Source organism: Marmota marmota, unplaced genomic scaffold (genome assembly GCF_001458135.2).
Source record: "Marmota marmota marmota unplaced genomic scaffold, marMar, whole genome shotgun sequence".
Taxonomy (NCBI): domain Eukaryota; kingdom Metazoa; phylum Chordata; class Mammalia; order Rodentia; family Sciuridae; genus Marmota; species Marmota marmota.
In genome coordinates this window covers 7,166,419-7,181,571 of record NW_025999891.1, presented here as the reverse complement: position 1 = coordinate 7,181,571, position 15,153 = coordinate 7,166,419, and the positions used below count along the sequence as shown (strand labels likewise).

Sequence of the window (15,153 nt, the reverse complement as noted above, 5' to 3'; positions counted from 1 at the left end):
TGGAAACTCCCCAAACCAGGCCCCTCTTCCAAGGGCAAGGTGGGTTCTGAGAATCGGGGAAGAAGCAGAGTACTTCCAGTTTGCTCATGATAGAAATTAGGCCGTTTAGATCGTGCCTGGAATGTGCGATTGTGATTCTAGGTCCCACTAAGGTCTTGAGTCATAAAAGTGCTCCTTATCTTTCAAAATTTGCAAGACACACAGATACTAGAAGAAAAGAGAACACGCCCTTCACAGATGTCACTGCTGGAGGTTGAAATGACTCCATGGAGGCATCTCTGCTGCTGCCTGAGCTCTGAGCAGTCCCTAAATATCTCATTTTGAGATATACACAAGAGGCATCCTCAGGACTCTTAGGCTGTCTCCCTCCACCCTCAGTTCTCACATACACCCCACCCCCACACCACACAAGTGAATTTGACTCAGTAACCACACATTTGAGGAAAACATATGTATAAATTTACTATTCACTTAGTGGTAGCTAGGTAAAATCGCAGGCATAATGATAAAAAAGAAATAATCAATTTTGCAGTGCTCAGCTTCAGACCCATGCCTGTAAAAGAAAAGAGGGACTCAGACACCTCAGGGACCAGGAAGTAACACAAATAAACACATCAGGCCAGGGACAGAGTAGAAGGCTTACTCGGAGAGCGAACCTCTACCGAGCTCCAAATGATTGTCCTATTTTGAAAACGCAGTTCAGATTCGCCACGCCTTCTGATTGTCCAAGAGAAGTTGGAAATTCTGATTTTTATGTGAAACCACTGGATTCTCAGAGGGTGGCTCAATTTTCTTGAAAACACTAGGTGAGCGAAATTGAGCTGACAGCCCACTCTGCTGTACAGGTGGTGAAAGGCATGTCCCCTAACCCTGGTATGAGAATACCATTCTCCAGCCACCATCTGCCTGTTGCAACAGAGGCATCCACGATGGGGCGCTTCTGCTTTACTCTAAAACACATGGCGGGACCCCCGAGCCCTGGAGAACAACTAACTCTACAGGGAAAAGTGAAGGGCTCAGCTAAGCCACCCAGGATAGCAGCAGATTGGCCCTCGAGACCACCTGCTGATCGATAGGACTAAATGGCCGACTGTTCCTGTAGGAAGCCTTCCGGGCCTGGGAGGCTTTTATCTGGCTCAGAAGCCAGGGCAGCCTCTCGAAGGACTTCCAGGTGCTCCTCAGCAGCTGACAGTGACTGGTCAATCCAATCCAGGCCTCCAGTCAGATGACAGGCATTTCTGGTCACCAGCACCAGATGACTGACAGACAGGAGCAAGGCAGTCGTCCTAGGAAAAAAAAAACAACAGGAACAGGTTTCCTAAGAAATGAGAAAATTTACATAAAACCCCAAACAGACACACTCTAGACTAGTGTTCCCTGAGAGGTTGGTGGGTGTGGAACTGAATGGTTCCACGCTCAACAGATTTAAGTTAACAAGGTTAACGGAAGCCTGTCTCAGAGCCTTTGATGTACTAGATTATATCGTCCCTACAGTAAAGGGGGACAGTTAAACACCATGTCCCTAAAAATACCCTTTTTGTTCCCAAAGTTAAGGAGAGGGACCAATGAGAGCAAGCCTGGGCTGGAAAGCCCAGATCCATATTATCTTGAAGGACTCCAGCTTTCTCTCATGCATGCTGGGAACCAGGGTGAGTTAGTGTTATCTGTAGAAAGCTATTTTCTTTCAGGGACACAAGAAGAGTTGCTCCTTGGGATGCTGGTCACCCAAGCAAAGTCAGCAAGCTCATGCTGATGATGTCACTGCTTCTGCAGCCTAACAGGTAAAACCCCTCTGTCAGTGGTGACTGGCACAGAAGTGAAGGCACTATGGAAAGGATATGTGTCACTCATCCAGCCAGCTGCCACTGGACAAAAGATTGTGAGAAGAGGGGGTGCCGCATGGCAAAGCACCATGAGGATCCGAGGTGCTATCTGTCAGCCTGCGCAACAGAACTCTTCTGGGAGCAGTCTCTGATCTCCTGTGAGCTCTCCCCAATAAATCACATCTCCCATGCTGTCTCTGGGCACTTTGGGGGGCCTGTCTGCAACCTCCCCACTTCCCTGGCACTACTGGGCTGTGGACAAGACCCTGATAGAGATCCAGGGAAGGCTGTGAATGTGTGTCTCACAGGCATTGCAGAGCACAGAAGCCACTCTCTGCAGCACACCTATGAACATCTCCCAGTAAAGCATTTCGTGAAACAGGCCAGATCTGGCCAACTCAGTGACCACATATTCCAAGTGCCGCTCACCTAAAGACAGGATATAAATACCCCAACCTTGCGCACCTTTTATTGATCACCAATCAGTAAGACCCAGTTTTCATTTACCCAAACTTTTTTGGTTTTTAAATATTTTTTAGTTGTCAATAGATCTTTTATTTATTTATATGCAATGCTGAGGATCAAACTCAGGGGCTCACACATGCCAGGCAAGCACTCTATCACTGAGCCATGACTTGAGCCCTTTACCCAAACTCTTAAAAAATAATAAAATCAAATTGAGGAGTTTTTCTTTTTTTTTTTTTTTTTTCAGCATTGAAAGAGTCATTGTAGCACCCCTTTTATATATTGAGTGTCCTGCTGCATTTGGGAATGTGCTGAAGATTACTAATCTGTGGTCAAATCTAGGCTGCAGCAGGAACGAGGCAGAGAAAAGCTGAAGTATCACGGTGCCCTGTGTGCCCAGCAACCTCACACGAGTATCCATGAAATATAAATCAAGAGTAAAGAATTCTTTAAAGGAGTCTACATCTGGTATAAGAGCATAGAATTCCATAAAGCTATGTTCCCTGCATATACAGGGAAAGGTCAGGAAAGAAGGGTTTCTGAGTGCCCAGTGGAAGGTGTGCACCCCTGCAGCTGACCTCTGCTCCCCAGCTCTGCTCAACCGGAGCCCACAGGGCAGCACTCTCAGCTAGGTGTGTCTGCTTCTGGGGTCCAAAGATCAAAGGGATCAGTAGGGGATGAAGGGAGGGAAGGCCGGGTGGAACACAGCCCAGCCGGATGTGTAGTCACGAAAATTCCAAACCCAAGACTGGCTCTTTCTCCTTCGGGGTTTCTGGAAGATGACTATATCTACCAACGAGCCAGCCTCCACTCCGCTTGGCTAACCGTTTGAACAGAAGTGAATGTGCTCCAACGTGGGTGCGGCCTTGGGAACCCAGCAGAACAGCCCTCTCTAAACAACCCAACCGGTCAACCTCACAGAGCTGATACAGGTGAACCTCAGCGGGACATGCCGAGCCAGCCCCCCACCCCTCTCACCGTGCATCCAGGAGCTTGGGGTCCAGCGGAGGGTACATGGACTTCACGACATCGTCCACTCTGAGGGGAGACAAAAGTCAAATATTTCACTTTATTTCCTTTTCTCCTTCTCTCCTGTCTGCTGATATTCCAGGCCCACTCAGTGGTTCCTTCCCTCCTGCTTCTGCATTCTCCTGTCTCCTGACACCGGGAAGAAGTAGAATTAGGGAGCACTCCACTTCCCAGATCATCTGAGTTTGCAGTATTTTAACTTTCACAGGCACTTACTACTTTTGTGTTTGGGGCAGAGTGTGGGAGATGTGGCTTAAGGCAATTACACAGAACACTAAAAAACAAAGTCACTAGTTTAATTTGAGTTCAAACCGCTCCATTGCTTTTCTTTTACCACGTGGTTCAATCCATGGCTAAGTTTTTAAAATCAGGTTCTGATTTGTGGGGTGCAAGGTTTTGCTCCAAATCTTTGCTCATGGACCGCTTGATAGTCAGGTAGGAAAAATAGACATATTGATTTCTAAAAGCACTTGAAAAAAGACACCCTCATTCTCACTGGGGGCTGAGGGGAGGGGAGGAAGCACAGAGGCAGCCTCAGGCCTGTCTCAGCCCCTTCCCTTGTGATGCCCAGAACAGAAGCTGATCTCTTTTAAATCATTCACCATCCAAACACCCTGGAATAAAAGGAGCAGGAAAGACAATGGGGAAGAAAATCAGCCAGAAGAAGTGTGATGGCAAAAAGACAAAGCATGGGCCCTGGGCACAGGGTGGGTGGGTGCCATCCTCCTGGCCACGCTGCACCCTCACTTTGGCGTATGGCTAATCCACTCACCCTTGGAAATCCCCATGTCCTTCCCCTCCTGGCCCCTCCTAAAAGGGTGCCTTATAACCTCTGTCACAGGGACCATCCAGCCCTCGAAGTGGCATAAAATACGAGGAAGGGTTCAGCAGATATGAGCAATGCAGTCCCTAAAAATAATGGGTGACCAGTAAGAATGTCCGTCGGGCACTTTCTCAGAACCCAAGTGAGAGTTTTAAGGCCATGGCTGGCCAAGGCTGATACACGTGGCTACTCCCACCAAGGCAAGTCCAGAGAAAGTCCAGAGCTTTCTGACCTGAGTCCCTCCCTGGATTCCTTCCTTCCTTCTTTCTCAACTCACTGACTCCTTGGACCGAGTGTAAAATACACCAAGTCAAGCGTCCCTTGGAAGACCTCATAGGGTGTCTGCCCACAGGGCGCAGCAGCTGGGTAGTTTTTATTTGTTGGGGTTTTTTGTTTTGTTTTGTCTTGTTTGGTTTTGAGGCAGGGTATCCCAGTTTTTGAACTTGCAAACAGGTTGGCCTTGAACTTTTGATCAAGCTGGAATTAAAGTTCGCATTACAAGCGGGTGCCGAGCGCACCCTCTCCCAGCCGCTGCCCCTAGCTTCTTACTCGGTTAATTTTGAGGATGGTAAAGGGCTGGTTCCTGGTGATTTAGCAGAGGCCTTGGCAACAAAGAAAGCAAGGTCCCTGGAACTCAGGGAATGGCCAACTGACAACTGAGTTGGGTCATTGCTGGGATGAGGCACGTCCACATACCAGCCACCAGATGGCGACACAAACTTAGTACAGCCCTTTGCTCTAAGAAAAGGACTTTTCTCTTTGCAAAAGAGAACCCAAATGAGGGGGAGTAGTTGTTGACTGCAGTCTGCTGGTTGCCTCCCACGTGGGATTCTGCAGACTGCACACCACCCCCCCCCCCCCGGTGCCACCACACAGCTGAACCCCTCCCCTAGTGACAAAGTTTAAGTGAGCAGCTCACAGAGGGCAGAGGAGATGGGTGGTGGGGAACCTCAGAGCAAGGGGGTGCTTCAGCTCAGAGGAGTCTAAGCTGAAATAATCCCTCTAATAAAAATCATGTGCTCTGATTTCACCTTCTCTAGGGGGAAAAGCCTGCTTTCTCTGTCTATGCCTCCACCTCATGCTTTAGTCTTCCAAAAGGGTAATAGCTCCGGCGAAGTGCCCGCACAAACAGGGCTGGACAGAGGGCGATTGTTCCCTCTAAGCACATTCTCCAATAAGGGCGCAGGATTCGACAGTTTTCGAGGGTGTTGTATCATTTGCAGGTTTGTTGAGATGATGACAGAAGAAGCAGGGGAAAGGCAAATCCATGACACATGATGTTTTCATCATCCGCCCTCAGTGCCAGCCACCGCCCCCCCCAAAGCTCAGTTCCCTCCACGCCTCCCCCAGGTGAGGGCTGGATCGGCCTCTATCCCTGCAAAGAAGTTCCGTTGCCTGCCTTGGACTCGGGACTGGAAAATAAGGAGAAAAAGAAGCCCAAGGACCCAGTGGGAAAGGAGCCCAGTCCCCTCCCTCGAATTCCAGCCACAGGGATTCAAAGGCAGGTGATTAAGCAAAGGCACTTGAGATCCCAAGAGGCGGACTAGAAGCCCTTTCCTTGGATCTGGGGTCCTCCCTTATACCAATCTAATAAGGCTCCTTCCAGCTAATTCATCTCCCACCACAGGTGCCATTTATCCTCCTCCTCTGACAGGTGCGGGCTCGCACACGAGCCAGGGCACGAGTTGGGACAAGGAAAACGTGATATGGCTTCATTGCTCCCGTCATTATACCTGGCTATCCATATCTACAATTCTGTCTCTAGCTAAAGTCATATTTTATACACCCAAAGAGCTTCCCAGAATTACATAATAAGCCCAGGCTCTGAAGCAACCATTTCCTGCTAGGCTTTCTTTGTTCCAAAAGAGATAGCGAAAGATGTATCATTTGCATGAGGTGGGATAAAGGACTTCTTGATATCTTATATTGAATGACACTGGAGAAAAGACAAAATGATCTCTTTTGAAATTTCAAATAATAACTAGGCAAAGAGACAAAGAGAGAGGGTTACTGAAGTGAAGGAACTCACATTTGTAATTGGCCAAATATTAGAGTATTATTATGATGATATTAGGTAGGATGGTATCAGACAAGAATTGGGGGGAAAAATGCTGGAACTCTAAAATTTACCCAAAATGAAAAATTGGATACAATCTTCCAAAGGATTTAGACATTCAAAGGAAAAAGTCAGGCTGAGCTATACAGCTCAGTGATAGAGGGCTTCCCTTGCAAGAATGAGTCCTTGGGTTCCATTCCTGGCACCACAAGAACAAAAAGAAAGAAAAAAAAAATTCTTCCTACAGATTGAAGAACTCACAGATTTTTCCCCCCCTTTGAGGTCTTTGATTGACCTCAGGGGTGCTTAACCACTGAGCCACATCCCCAGCCCATTTTGAGAAAGGGCTCCACTAAGTTGCTGAGGCTGGCTTTGAACTTGCAATCCTCCTGCCTCAGCCTCCTAGCCACTGGGATTACAGGTGTGCAATGCCACTCCTGGCATTATGGGATTTTTAAACACTGATTGTCCATTTGACTGACTACTGTCACAGCCAAATTCAGTTAGTGAAGACTTTCTAATCACCAAAGTCCACATTCAGAATGGCACAGGCCGTATAGGCTGGAGCTCTCTGTTAACAAAAGTGTGTGCTCAGAGAGAGGCCCCAACCCGCTTCTCCTCGGCAGCCGTGTGGACTCTGGTGCATGACTTTCCCCTAGGTTGTTAAAAGCGTGGCTCCTGCCCACCTAGGCTGTCTTTCCCACTGTGTGAAGAGGACCAGATGAAATAAAGCCTTCAAAGGGCCTTGAGAATCCTTAAAGCAAAAGAGACTGAACAGGCAAGAGTGGAAATGCCAAGTGCAGAGTAAAGGAAGGACCCTGGCAGAGGTTCAGGGCACGTGCTGAGGTCCTTTCCAACTGTCTGTGCCTGGGGTGCACTGGGGACTCCCTGACGTCACAGGGAAATGGGAGTATTACCTTCAGGATGGCAATGCAGTGGGACATGAGACCCCTGGAGAGACAAGAAGAAGGTGTCATGGCTTATGTAGAGAGCCCACCTCCCCTCCAGCTACCACCTCTGTCCCTCGCCCAGCACTGACCAGTGGGCACAGGGTACACCACCTCAGAGCAGATGCTTCAGTGTTAAAACAGACAAGCCCCTAGCCTTTCCCTTCCCTCCCACTCCCCCGCCACCTGGTCCTCCCGCTGGCTCTACAGACCGTCTATCAAGGCATGCTTTTCTAACTCTGCCCTCGGGTGGACTCTTCCCTCCGTCCAACAAGACCTTCCCCTTAGGCTTATCCTGGTGAGCTCCTTCCCATCCTTCACTCCCAAGTCAAAAGGCTCCCTTCTGTGGCATCCTTCATGAAAGCCACCTGGGCCTCCCCACTGCAGGCAAACCTAGACACTGCCTCCTCTGTGTGCCCACTGCACCACCTGCAGAGATGACCTTCAGTTTCTACGATACCGTATTCAGGACGGTTCCATCTCCCTGCTATTTGAATACCTGCAGGACCAACCCGGGGCCCTACACATAATGCCCCATGACCACATGCCCAGGGAAAGGATGACCAAAGGGATAAGGAAAGAAACCTCAAAGGCTCCTGCTGGACAGAGAGTGCCTGAGGGATACTGGGGACCAACGCTTCTTCCCTGGAGCCTGACTGTCAAATTCCTGGCACCCCAATATAACCCGAGCACATGGGGGTGACTTATAACAATCTGTGCCACACATCTGAGAGCCTGAGTGTTCAGGTTTACCAAACGGGAGGAGAGAGCAAGGACAGACGCCCTATTCTGATTTCTCCCGATGTCAAGGGCAGGGCAAGGGTAGCCAGAAGCAAAGGTTCCCGGGCCTTACGAGGCATCTTCAATCCAGTCTTCATTCTCCAGAATGGCCTCGATGTGGGGGTTGGTGATGACGACATCATCCAGCTCTAACTCTGAGGGCTCCGACTGGGTCTCCATGGCTCCGATGAGGTCCACGATGGGCCTGGAAGGGAAGGCCCCGTTACGGTCGTGGCCATGAGGTGAGCAGCTGGCTCCACCACACACTCCCTACCATTGTCATCCGGCCAGCCTCACAGAGGTCTGAAAAGTAATGAGTCCACCCCATTACGGACTAGAACCTCTAAACTTGTGAGCCAAAATAACCCTTTTCTCTTTATAAGTAAAATATCTCAGTTATTTTGTTACAGTGATGGAAAACTGACTAATACACCCACATACCCACCCAAAGGATAAAGGGGATAACTTAGAGCAGCATCCTGTTATCCTAGATCCAAACCTAACCCTAAAGGAAACATAGCTGAGGACAGAGCATCTGGCTAAATGATGAGTTAGGGAGTCAGGCAGAGACACAAAAAATACTAGTGGACAGAATGAGATGAGCTACTGAGAAAAAGAATAGAGCTATAATTCTATGATTACAAAAATGTATTAGGGCTACTCCTTCAGGACAAAATAATATCCTTTCATTGCTCATCATCCCTTCAATCCTATACGTCACAGACAGGCAGGAGTCCCTATTACCCAAGCCCACCTGCACCCCCTACTATGTCTGCAGAATCATTCTGGGGGACCTCCTTATCCCACCCCCAAACTCCACTCTCTCCAAGTTAGTCATTCTGGAGAAGTGAGAGAAGGAGAAACACCTCCTCCTTTATAACGGGATCTTGAAAACCCAAGCCACCACAGCATTCTTTGCAACAGCAGAGCTTTCCTAGGCCATGAAAATGGGCACTTAAAAATTATGTAACCACTCAACAGAGAAGCTGATAGAAATAAGATAAAGGTGGAACAGAAACTAAGGGTTAGTTGCCACAGTCCCTTAAGGACCTATCAATTAAAACATCCCTAAACTGAAAGTTGGATCTTCCTTACAAAAATCCATTTTACACAAAATGTATCACGATGAAATCCAAAATGCAAAGAGAGAAACAGGCCTGGGCTGGGATTACACGGTAGGAAGCATCTGTTACTTAGCTGTGTGGCTGAGTGTGGGCATGTGATCTTTGTTCCCAGGGGTCTGGTTGGAGAGGGATTTGATTTGTCCCACTGCTGAGATGACCAGCTTTGTACAGATGGCTTTGCCTTTATGCTAGGTGAACATGTTCAGTGACTTTTTCAATGGCTCAGTGAACAGAGAAAGATGTGGCTCAGGATGCTGAGGGCTTAAGGAATATTCTTAAGCTCTGAGGTCTTTATTGGGCAGGACAGTGTGTGGGTACCATTTCAGAGAGCAAACACTGAGCCAGAGTAGCCCAGCACCAAGCTATTTCTATTCCTCTCTTCTTCCTTTGGGGGAGCCCACCTCTCCTCCTCCACCTCCCACCCCATGAGCCACTCACTTGGAATCATACCGCTGCAGCAGATCTCGGGGCCGGCAGTAACGCTGCCTGCACACCACCACCAAGGCTGCAAACGAAGCCAAAAAGATGGTGGCCAGCACCCCTATGGCAACAATCACCACCGTCTCCATGCTTCCTGGTAGCTCCCGACTCAGTCCCACTCACATCTCCACACAGGCTAATGCCTGAGAGAACGCCAGGTCAGGGCAGACCTAGTGAAGAAGCCAGAAAGAGAAGAGGGCTGCTGAGTCTCACCTGTCGGAAGTGGCAAATGGGAAGGGGGTAGAGTGAGATTCCTCCAACCCATCTGCACAGATCTGAGGGACTAAAGAAACCCAAAGTGCATTATATGACTTGCTCAGATTCACCTTTCCCTTTATTAAGAGTTTGCCTCCTGAGTGAACCAAGAAGGGTTGTTTGTTTTGGTACTGAGGACTGATCCCAGGGCCACTGAACTACATCCCTTGTTGTTTTTAATTTTTATTTTGAAACAGGATCTCACTGAGTTGCTGAGGCTGGCTTCCAAACTTGTGATCCTCCTGCCTTGACCTCCCAACTTGCTGGGATTACAGGCATTACAGGCATGCACCGCTGTGCCTAGCTAGGATGGGTTTTTAAATCTGAGACAAAAGGAAACAATTAGCCATTAATTTTTCATATATATTTAAAAAAATGTGCATGAGAAAGCAGGGGAGAGGTGAGAGGTGTTTACTGAGGATCTCCTCTGTGCCAGGCACTTTGTGTGTTAACTCATCTAACAACGCTATGAGCTAGACATTGGTGTTTCTATTTTATAATTGGGGAAACTGAGGTTCAGGGAATTTGTCCACATTTACATAGTCAGAAAGCAGAAAGGGAAGTGGACTTCCTCTTTCTCAGGAGGAAAGAAGACTGTAGAAACTCTGAAAAGGGTTCTGATCATCATTTTCAGTGCTGGAAACTTACAAATGGTTTAAAAGCATCCACTGCCTATTGCCTGTTTTCCCTCAGGAGGCTCTTTCACCTCTACAGTTATGCATGGCTTGGCAAGAGGGATGTGTTCTGAGATTTTTGTCATTGTGCAAACACCACAGCTATGGTATGATCTTACAGAACCACCTCTGTGCATAGGAATTCATCGTTTAGTGAAATGTCGTACAAAGGGCATGGCTGTCTTTTTAACTCCTAGGTCAAAGGAGCAAGGGCATCTCGTGGAAGTACTCATTTCATGTATCCATCTGCAAAAAGGGGTGCTGTGACACGGGGGTCTCTGTGACCCCAGGATGCCGCATCTCTTCTATCTGCACTTATCTATGCATTATGTCTTAGAGGATCCAAATGCTCTTGGTTGACATTCAGTAAGCATATACTGATCATCTATAATGCACCAAGCTCTGGACTGGAGTCTGAAGATTGGAGATTAAAACAGAGAGAGCGAGGCTAGTCTTAAGGAGCTGGTGGGAAAGATGAGAAAGTTAGAAAAACCATTTCAACTCCATGTGCCTGGGTTAGGGGCAGAAGCACCTAGAAAAGAGAGTAACTGCATATGCAGAACATTTTCTGAGAAAGCCTTCTTCACAGGGACAAGTGATGCTTGAGCTGGATTTTGAAGGATGTGTAGGAGTTCGCGGGGGGGACAAGGTGGGACCTTAGCTGGCCTAAAATGCGAAGGAGGCCTTCTCCACCACCGCTGCTCTCTCAGAGATGTCTCTTTCATCTCTTTTTCTCTGGTTGTGGGAGGAAGGGGTACATCTCAGCGTCTGCGCAGCTTTTCCAGGTATATGGTTCTGTGTAGTGTCCACCCCACGGCCATGAGCTCTTCTTACCCAGTCCCCCCATCTCCGTCTTTATCTCTGCGCGTCTGTTTTCCTCTCCACCCACTCTTTTCCCTTCAGCCTCTCCCCTGATCAGGGTTTCTTTCCTTTTCTCGCCCCTGCCCCCATGCCTCCAAGAGCTCCTGGGTTTCCTCTCTTTCTGTGTGTCCGGAGTTTGTTCCTCCGAGTGTGTCTGAGTTCCTGGGCTGTCCCTGTCTCTCTCTGATTGGTTTGTGCGGGCGTTTCTTTGTGCGCTTTTCTTTCTCGGTGTATTCTCGATTTCTGCAAGTTTCCCGCCAGCCCCGCTTCCCCCTCTTCGTGGTCTAAGTCCAGGAGGTTAAGCAGCCCCAAGACCCTCTCTTTCCCCTGCCGGGCCACCCCCCCACCCCAGCTCCCACTCCAACACCCCAGAGTTGGGACCCAGACGGGCATGGAGCGCGCGGCGCGGGGGTCGGACCGCAATCGAGCGCGCAGTTCCAACTTTCTGGCCCAACTTGTGCGCCCCGCGGGACAGGAACAAAGAGGCGGCGCCCCTCCCCCGGCCGCAGCTGCCGGCGCCCCCACCGCGCCCCCCGGACCCTCCCCACCCCGGGTGGGCTCCCCACGGGATCCTCCGGCTGCCCGCCCCCAAGGGAGCCCCGGCACGAGCGCTCACCCACCTGCAGCTGCGGCTGCGGCTGCGGCTCCCGGCGCGCCCGGTGCCTCCCGCGCCCCGCCGATGGCGAAGTCCGGGCGCCGGCCCGGGGAGGCCCTGCAGCAGGGCATGCCGGGAAGCCGCGGGCGGCGGAGGGACCCAGATGCCCTCCCCCCGGCGGCGCATCCAAATCCCCCGCTGCCAGGCGCCGCCGTCCCCGCCAGTCCCCCAGGCGGCCCGGGGGTTGGGGTGGCGGGACCCGGGGCAGCTGGGAGGCAGACACTAGCGATCCCACGAAGGTTCCTCGTGCCCCCGAGGAGGCCGGGCCGGGGGCAGATGGAGGGAGGGTCCCTGCCTCCCGTGCCCACCCAGTCCTGGCTGGCCATCCAGAGGAGGTTGGGGAGCACCCACCGTTTCCACAGTGCGACTGGTCACTGATTGAGGCTTTTTACTGTCTGCAAACTGATTGAACCACTCACTCACTAGCTGTGGGCAACTTATTTTTCTATGCTTTGATTAGTTCCTTTGCTTGTAAGTATCTGGGTTGGTATCGGGGTCAATGACACAAAGCGCTGGGTGCATTGAAGAGTGCCTGGTCCAGGGGAGATAATGAATCAGTAGCCTGATACAGGCAGGACAGTGGCAAGAAGACCTTCCCCAAGCCAGGACTCCAGCTCTCAGTCTTGTCCCTGATCCCACACTACACCTCACTGCAATGGGGGACCACTTCCTTCATAGGGACACAGCTCGGTTCTGGCTAACAATCATCCCTTGGCCATCCTTCAGGCCTAAAGATGTTGACAGCAGGTGGCACAGGTTGTGCTTGGAAGGTTGGAACCCTCCAGAGGCCCTGGAAGCCAGGTGAGTGCTGTTTGGCCAGGGATTCCCAGAGTCCAGGGTGCCAGAGGCTTGACCTAGGAGAAGACATGGGCTTCAGATGGCAGTATCCCTGACCTTCCTAAGGACAAGGCAGAGCCAGAGTAGGCTGACTAAAAGCATGGGCAAGTTCCTAGTGTTCAGGTCTTAGGTCACCAGTGACAAGTACCAAGAATGCAGATTAGTTCCCAGGCAGCTTCTTGCAGCATCTGCAAATCTGTAGCCTCCGGGCCACACCCAGCCCTTGAAAGTATTTCTTTGACTCATGTTTTTTAAAACTCAAATTCATTGCCAACATTTTTGAAAATCAAGAATTCCACTTAGAATTCTAGGTTTCCAGGTTCTCTGAAAAAATTTATCAAATCTCCCAAAACTCAGTCTACATTCTGCTGGGAGTAAGAGAAGAGCTACTGCTGTCCCAGGCTTGCTCTCCAGGCCCCGGCCATCCTCACTACCCAAACAACATAAGCACATTCATTCACACCCTATTTGCCTGGTCCTGTGGGCAGCTGGGTTTCCCCATTACTGGTGCTCAGGGAAGAGAAGGCTGAAGGGTTTTCATGAGAAAACTACTGAGCCTGACTTCTGTGTAAGGAAAATGGGTTTACTGTAAAACAGCAAACATTGGAAAGGGTGACTGGGGACAGTCAGCGTCTACGTTTCTAGGAGATTCTCTGAGATGAGCTGTTTCTAGTTGTCTTGGGTGGTTAGACATTCCATGGTGTTAAGGGATGAAGCCAAACCACAAGATCTTTCGTGGCCTCTTCCATGTCTGGGGCTCCAACACTGTACAAGAGATATAAAAGGAAGCTTTAGCCCCGAGGAGTTTATAACACAAGTAGAAACGATGTGTACAACTAAAAAACAAATTATATAAACAAGTGAATAATCGATCAGTTGCTGCCTGGAGCTGACAGCATTCATGCCCCAACAAAACAACCCGCTGCCCAGCTGCCAGCAGAACAGGGTTGCAGAAAGGTTGTGCCAGGTGCCCTTTCCTAACCAACTGTCTCCCATGTTCTAGCAACTCCCACCATCCCAGTCCCCTTGAAGCCTCTCTGGATTAATTTGAGATCTTGTGAGATACTCAGTTTTCTTATTTGTAAACAACAGGAACTATTGCCCACATGAACAGGGGACTTATGGGCAGAGCATGGGGTGCCCACAGAATCATCAGGAAATGGAAGACACAGGTTAGGAAGTGGGGCTGAGTATCGCTGCCCTAAAATGATTCTGACCCTCTTTCCAACATTATCCTTCACTCCAGATTCTGAGTACTGGATAGGACCCGACCCTTCCTGCCCCCACAGTGGGAGGTGAGGTACAGGCACTGTCCTGCTGGAAAATATAGCTAAAGGCAAGGTAGTTACCCCCAAATAGGTAAGAGGGATAGTTTCCAGATTGCTCCCCAAAATTCAAATATGCTACATATGGCCTCTTAATACCAAGTCTAAACATCAAACCAAGACACTAGGGTCCCCAAATCCAGAGCAGAACCTGGTGATTAGGGAGAAGCCAGAAGATTGGAAATGGTGCAGATCATGAGAAGAGGGAAGAGACTGGACTCCTGGATGCTGGGTACAAGCTCCTGCTTCACCCAGGTAAGGAGTGGACATTTATGGGCGCCTGCTGTATATGTGTTAGACATTGATTAGGCATCTGATGCACCTCGTGTCTTTTGATCCTCTCAACAACCTTGAGAAGTCAGTATGATTATGTTTGTAAGGGACAAAAGAGCCTCCAAGGGGTAAGGCAACTTGCCAGCTATCCAGAGTAGGACAGGGAGTGGAACTCAACACCCCCTGGCCCAGACCACCAAGCCAGGAACCTGATAGCTCTTCCAACAACCTGGATATTGGAACAGGGCAGATTGTCAGCTGCAACAGATAGACCCAGTCTCTCCTCAACACACACTCCATCCTCACAAATGCACTTACTCTGGCCCTGGGTGGGAACTAGGTACTGTTCTTCCTACAGTAAGTCTACTTTCCTAGTCCCACCTTAACATACTTTTGCTTTGTTTTTTCTTCTGGTAGCAGCTGCATCATCATGTCAAGGTCATGAGTAGCTCCTGGGTGATTCTTTTGGCAGCACCTCGTGCTGTGCTTTTTACTAATAATAAGCGGTGCCAGCATTGCTTGGCTATCTGGATACCGAGCACCAAGGTACACCATGCTTATGCACTCAGAGAAGCTGAGTATCAAGGCAGAGGTGGAAAAGGAGTGGCACAGACAGGTGTCAATCACCTGCCTTCCCCTCCACCCCCAGCTCATGTCTCTGGGCAGCAGCTCCTTCCTTCTACTCAGATAGCACTAGTCTGGCACAACAAACCCCATCCTGTCTCAATGCTAAAAGCTTCTGGCAT

The 15,153-nt window shown here is 49.7% G+C and overlaps 1 protein-coding gene across 1 annotated transcript; it reads right to left on the bottom strand.

Annotated features, from left to right (window-relative positions):
• Positions 1–436: 436 nt before the first annotated feature.
• Positions 437–12,089, bottom strand: Tmem98 (transmembrane protein 98). Its single transcript, XM_048792736.1, has 6 exons — positions 11,938–12,089; positions 9,486–9,697; positions 7,997–8,128; positions 6,955–7,147; positions 3,267–3,328; positions 437–1,286 (listed from the first exon to the last, which is right to left on the bottom strand). The coding sequence occupies exons 2-6, from the start codon at positions 9,614–9,616 to the stop codon at positions 1,079–1,081; spliced, it is 726 nt and encodes a 241-aa protein (XP_048648693.1). The 5' UTR covers positions 9,617–9,697; positions 11,938–12,089; the 3' UTR covers positions 437–1,078.
• Between the last annotated feature and the right edge of the window lie 3,064 nt (positions 12,090–15,153).

What these genes read in the sequence shown, in the direction of transcription:
- Tmem98 (XM_048792736.1), bottom strand. Translation starts at nt 9,616, where the DNA reads ATGGAGACGGTGGTGATTGTTGCCATAGGGGTGCTGGCCACCATCTTT. An exon ending in CTGCAGCGGTATGATTCCAA is followed by an intron (nt 8,129 to 9,485) that starts GTGAGTGGCTCA and finishes CTTCCCTTCCAG; the next exon opens with GCCCATCGTGGACCTCATCG. An exon ending in CTGTTCAGTCTCTTTTGCTT is followed by an intron (nt 3,329 to 6,954) that starts TAAGGATTCTCA and finishes TTGTCTCCCCTC; the next exon opens with AGAGTGGACGATGTCGTGAA.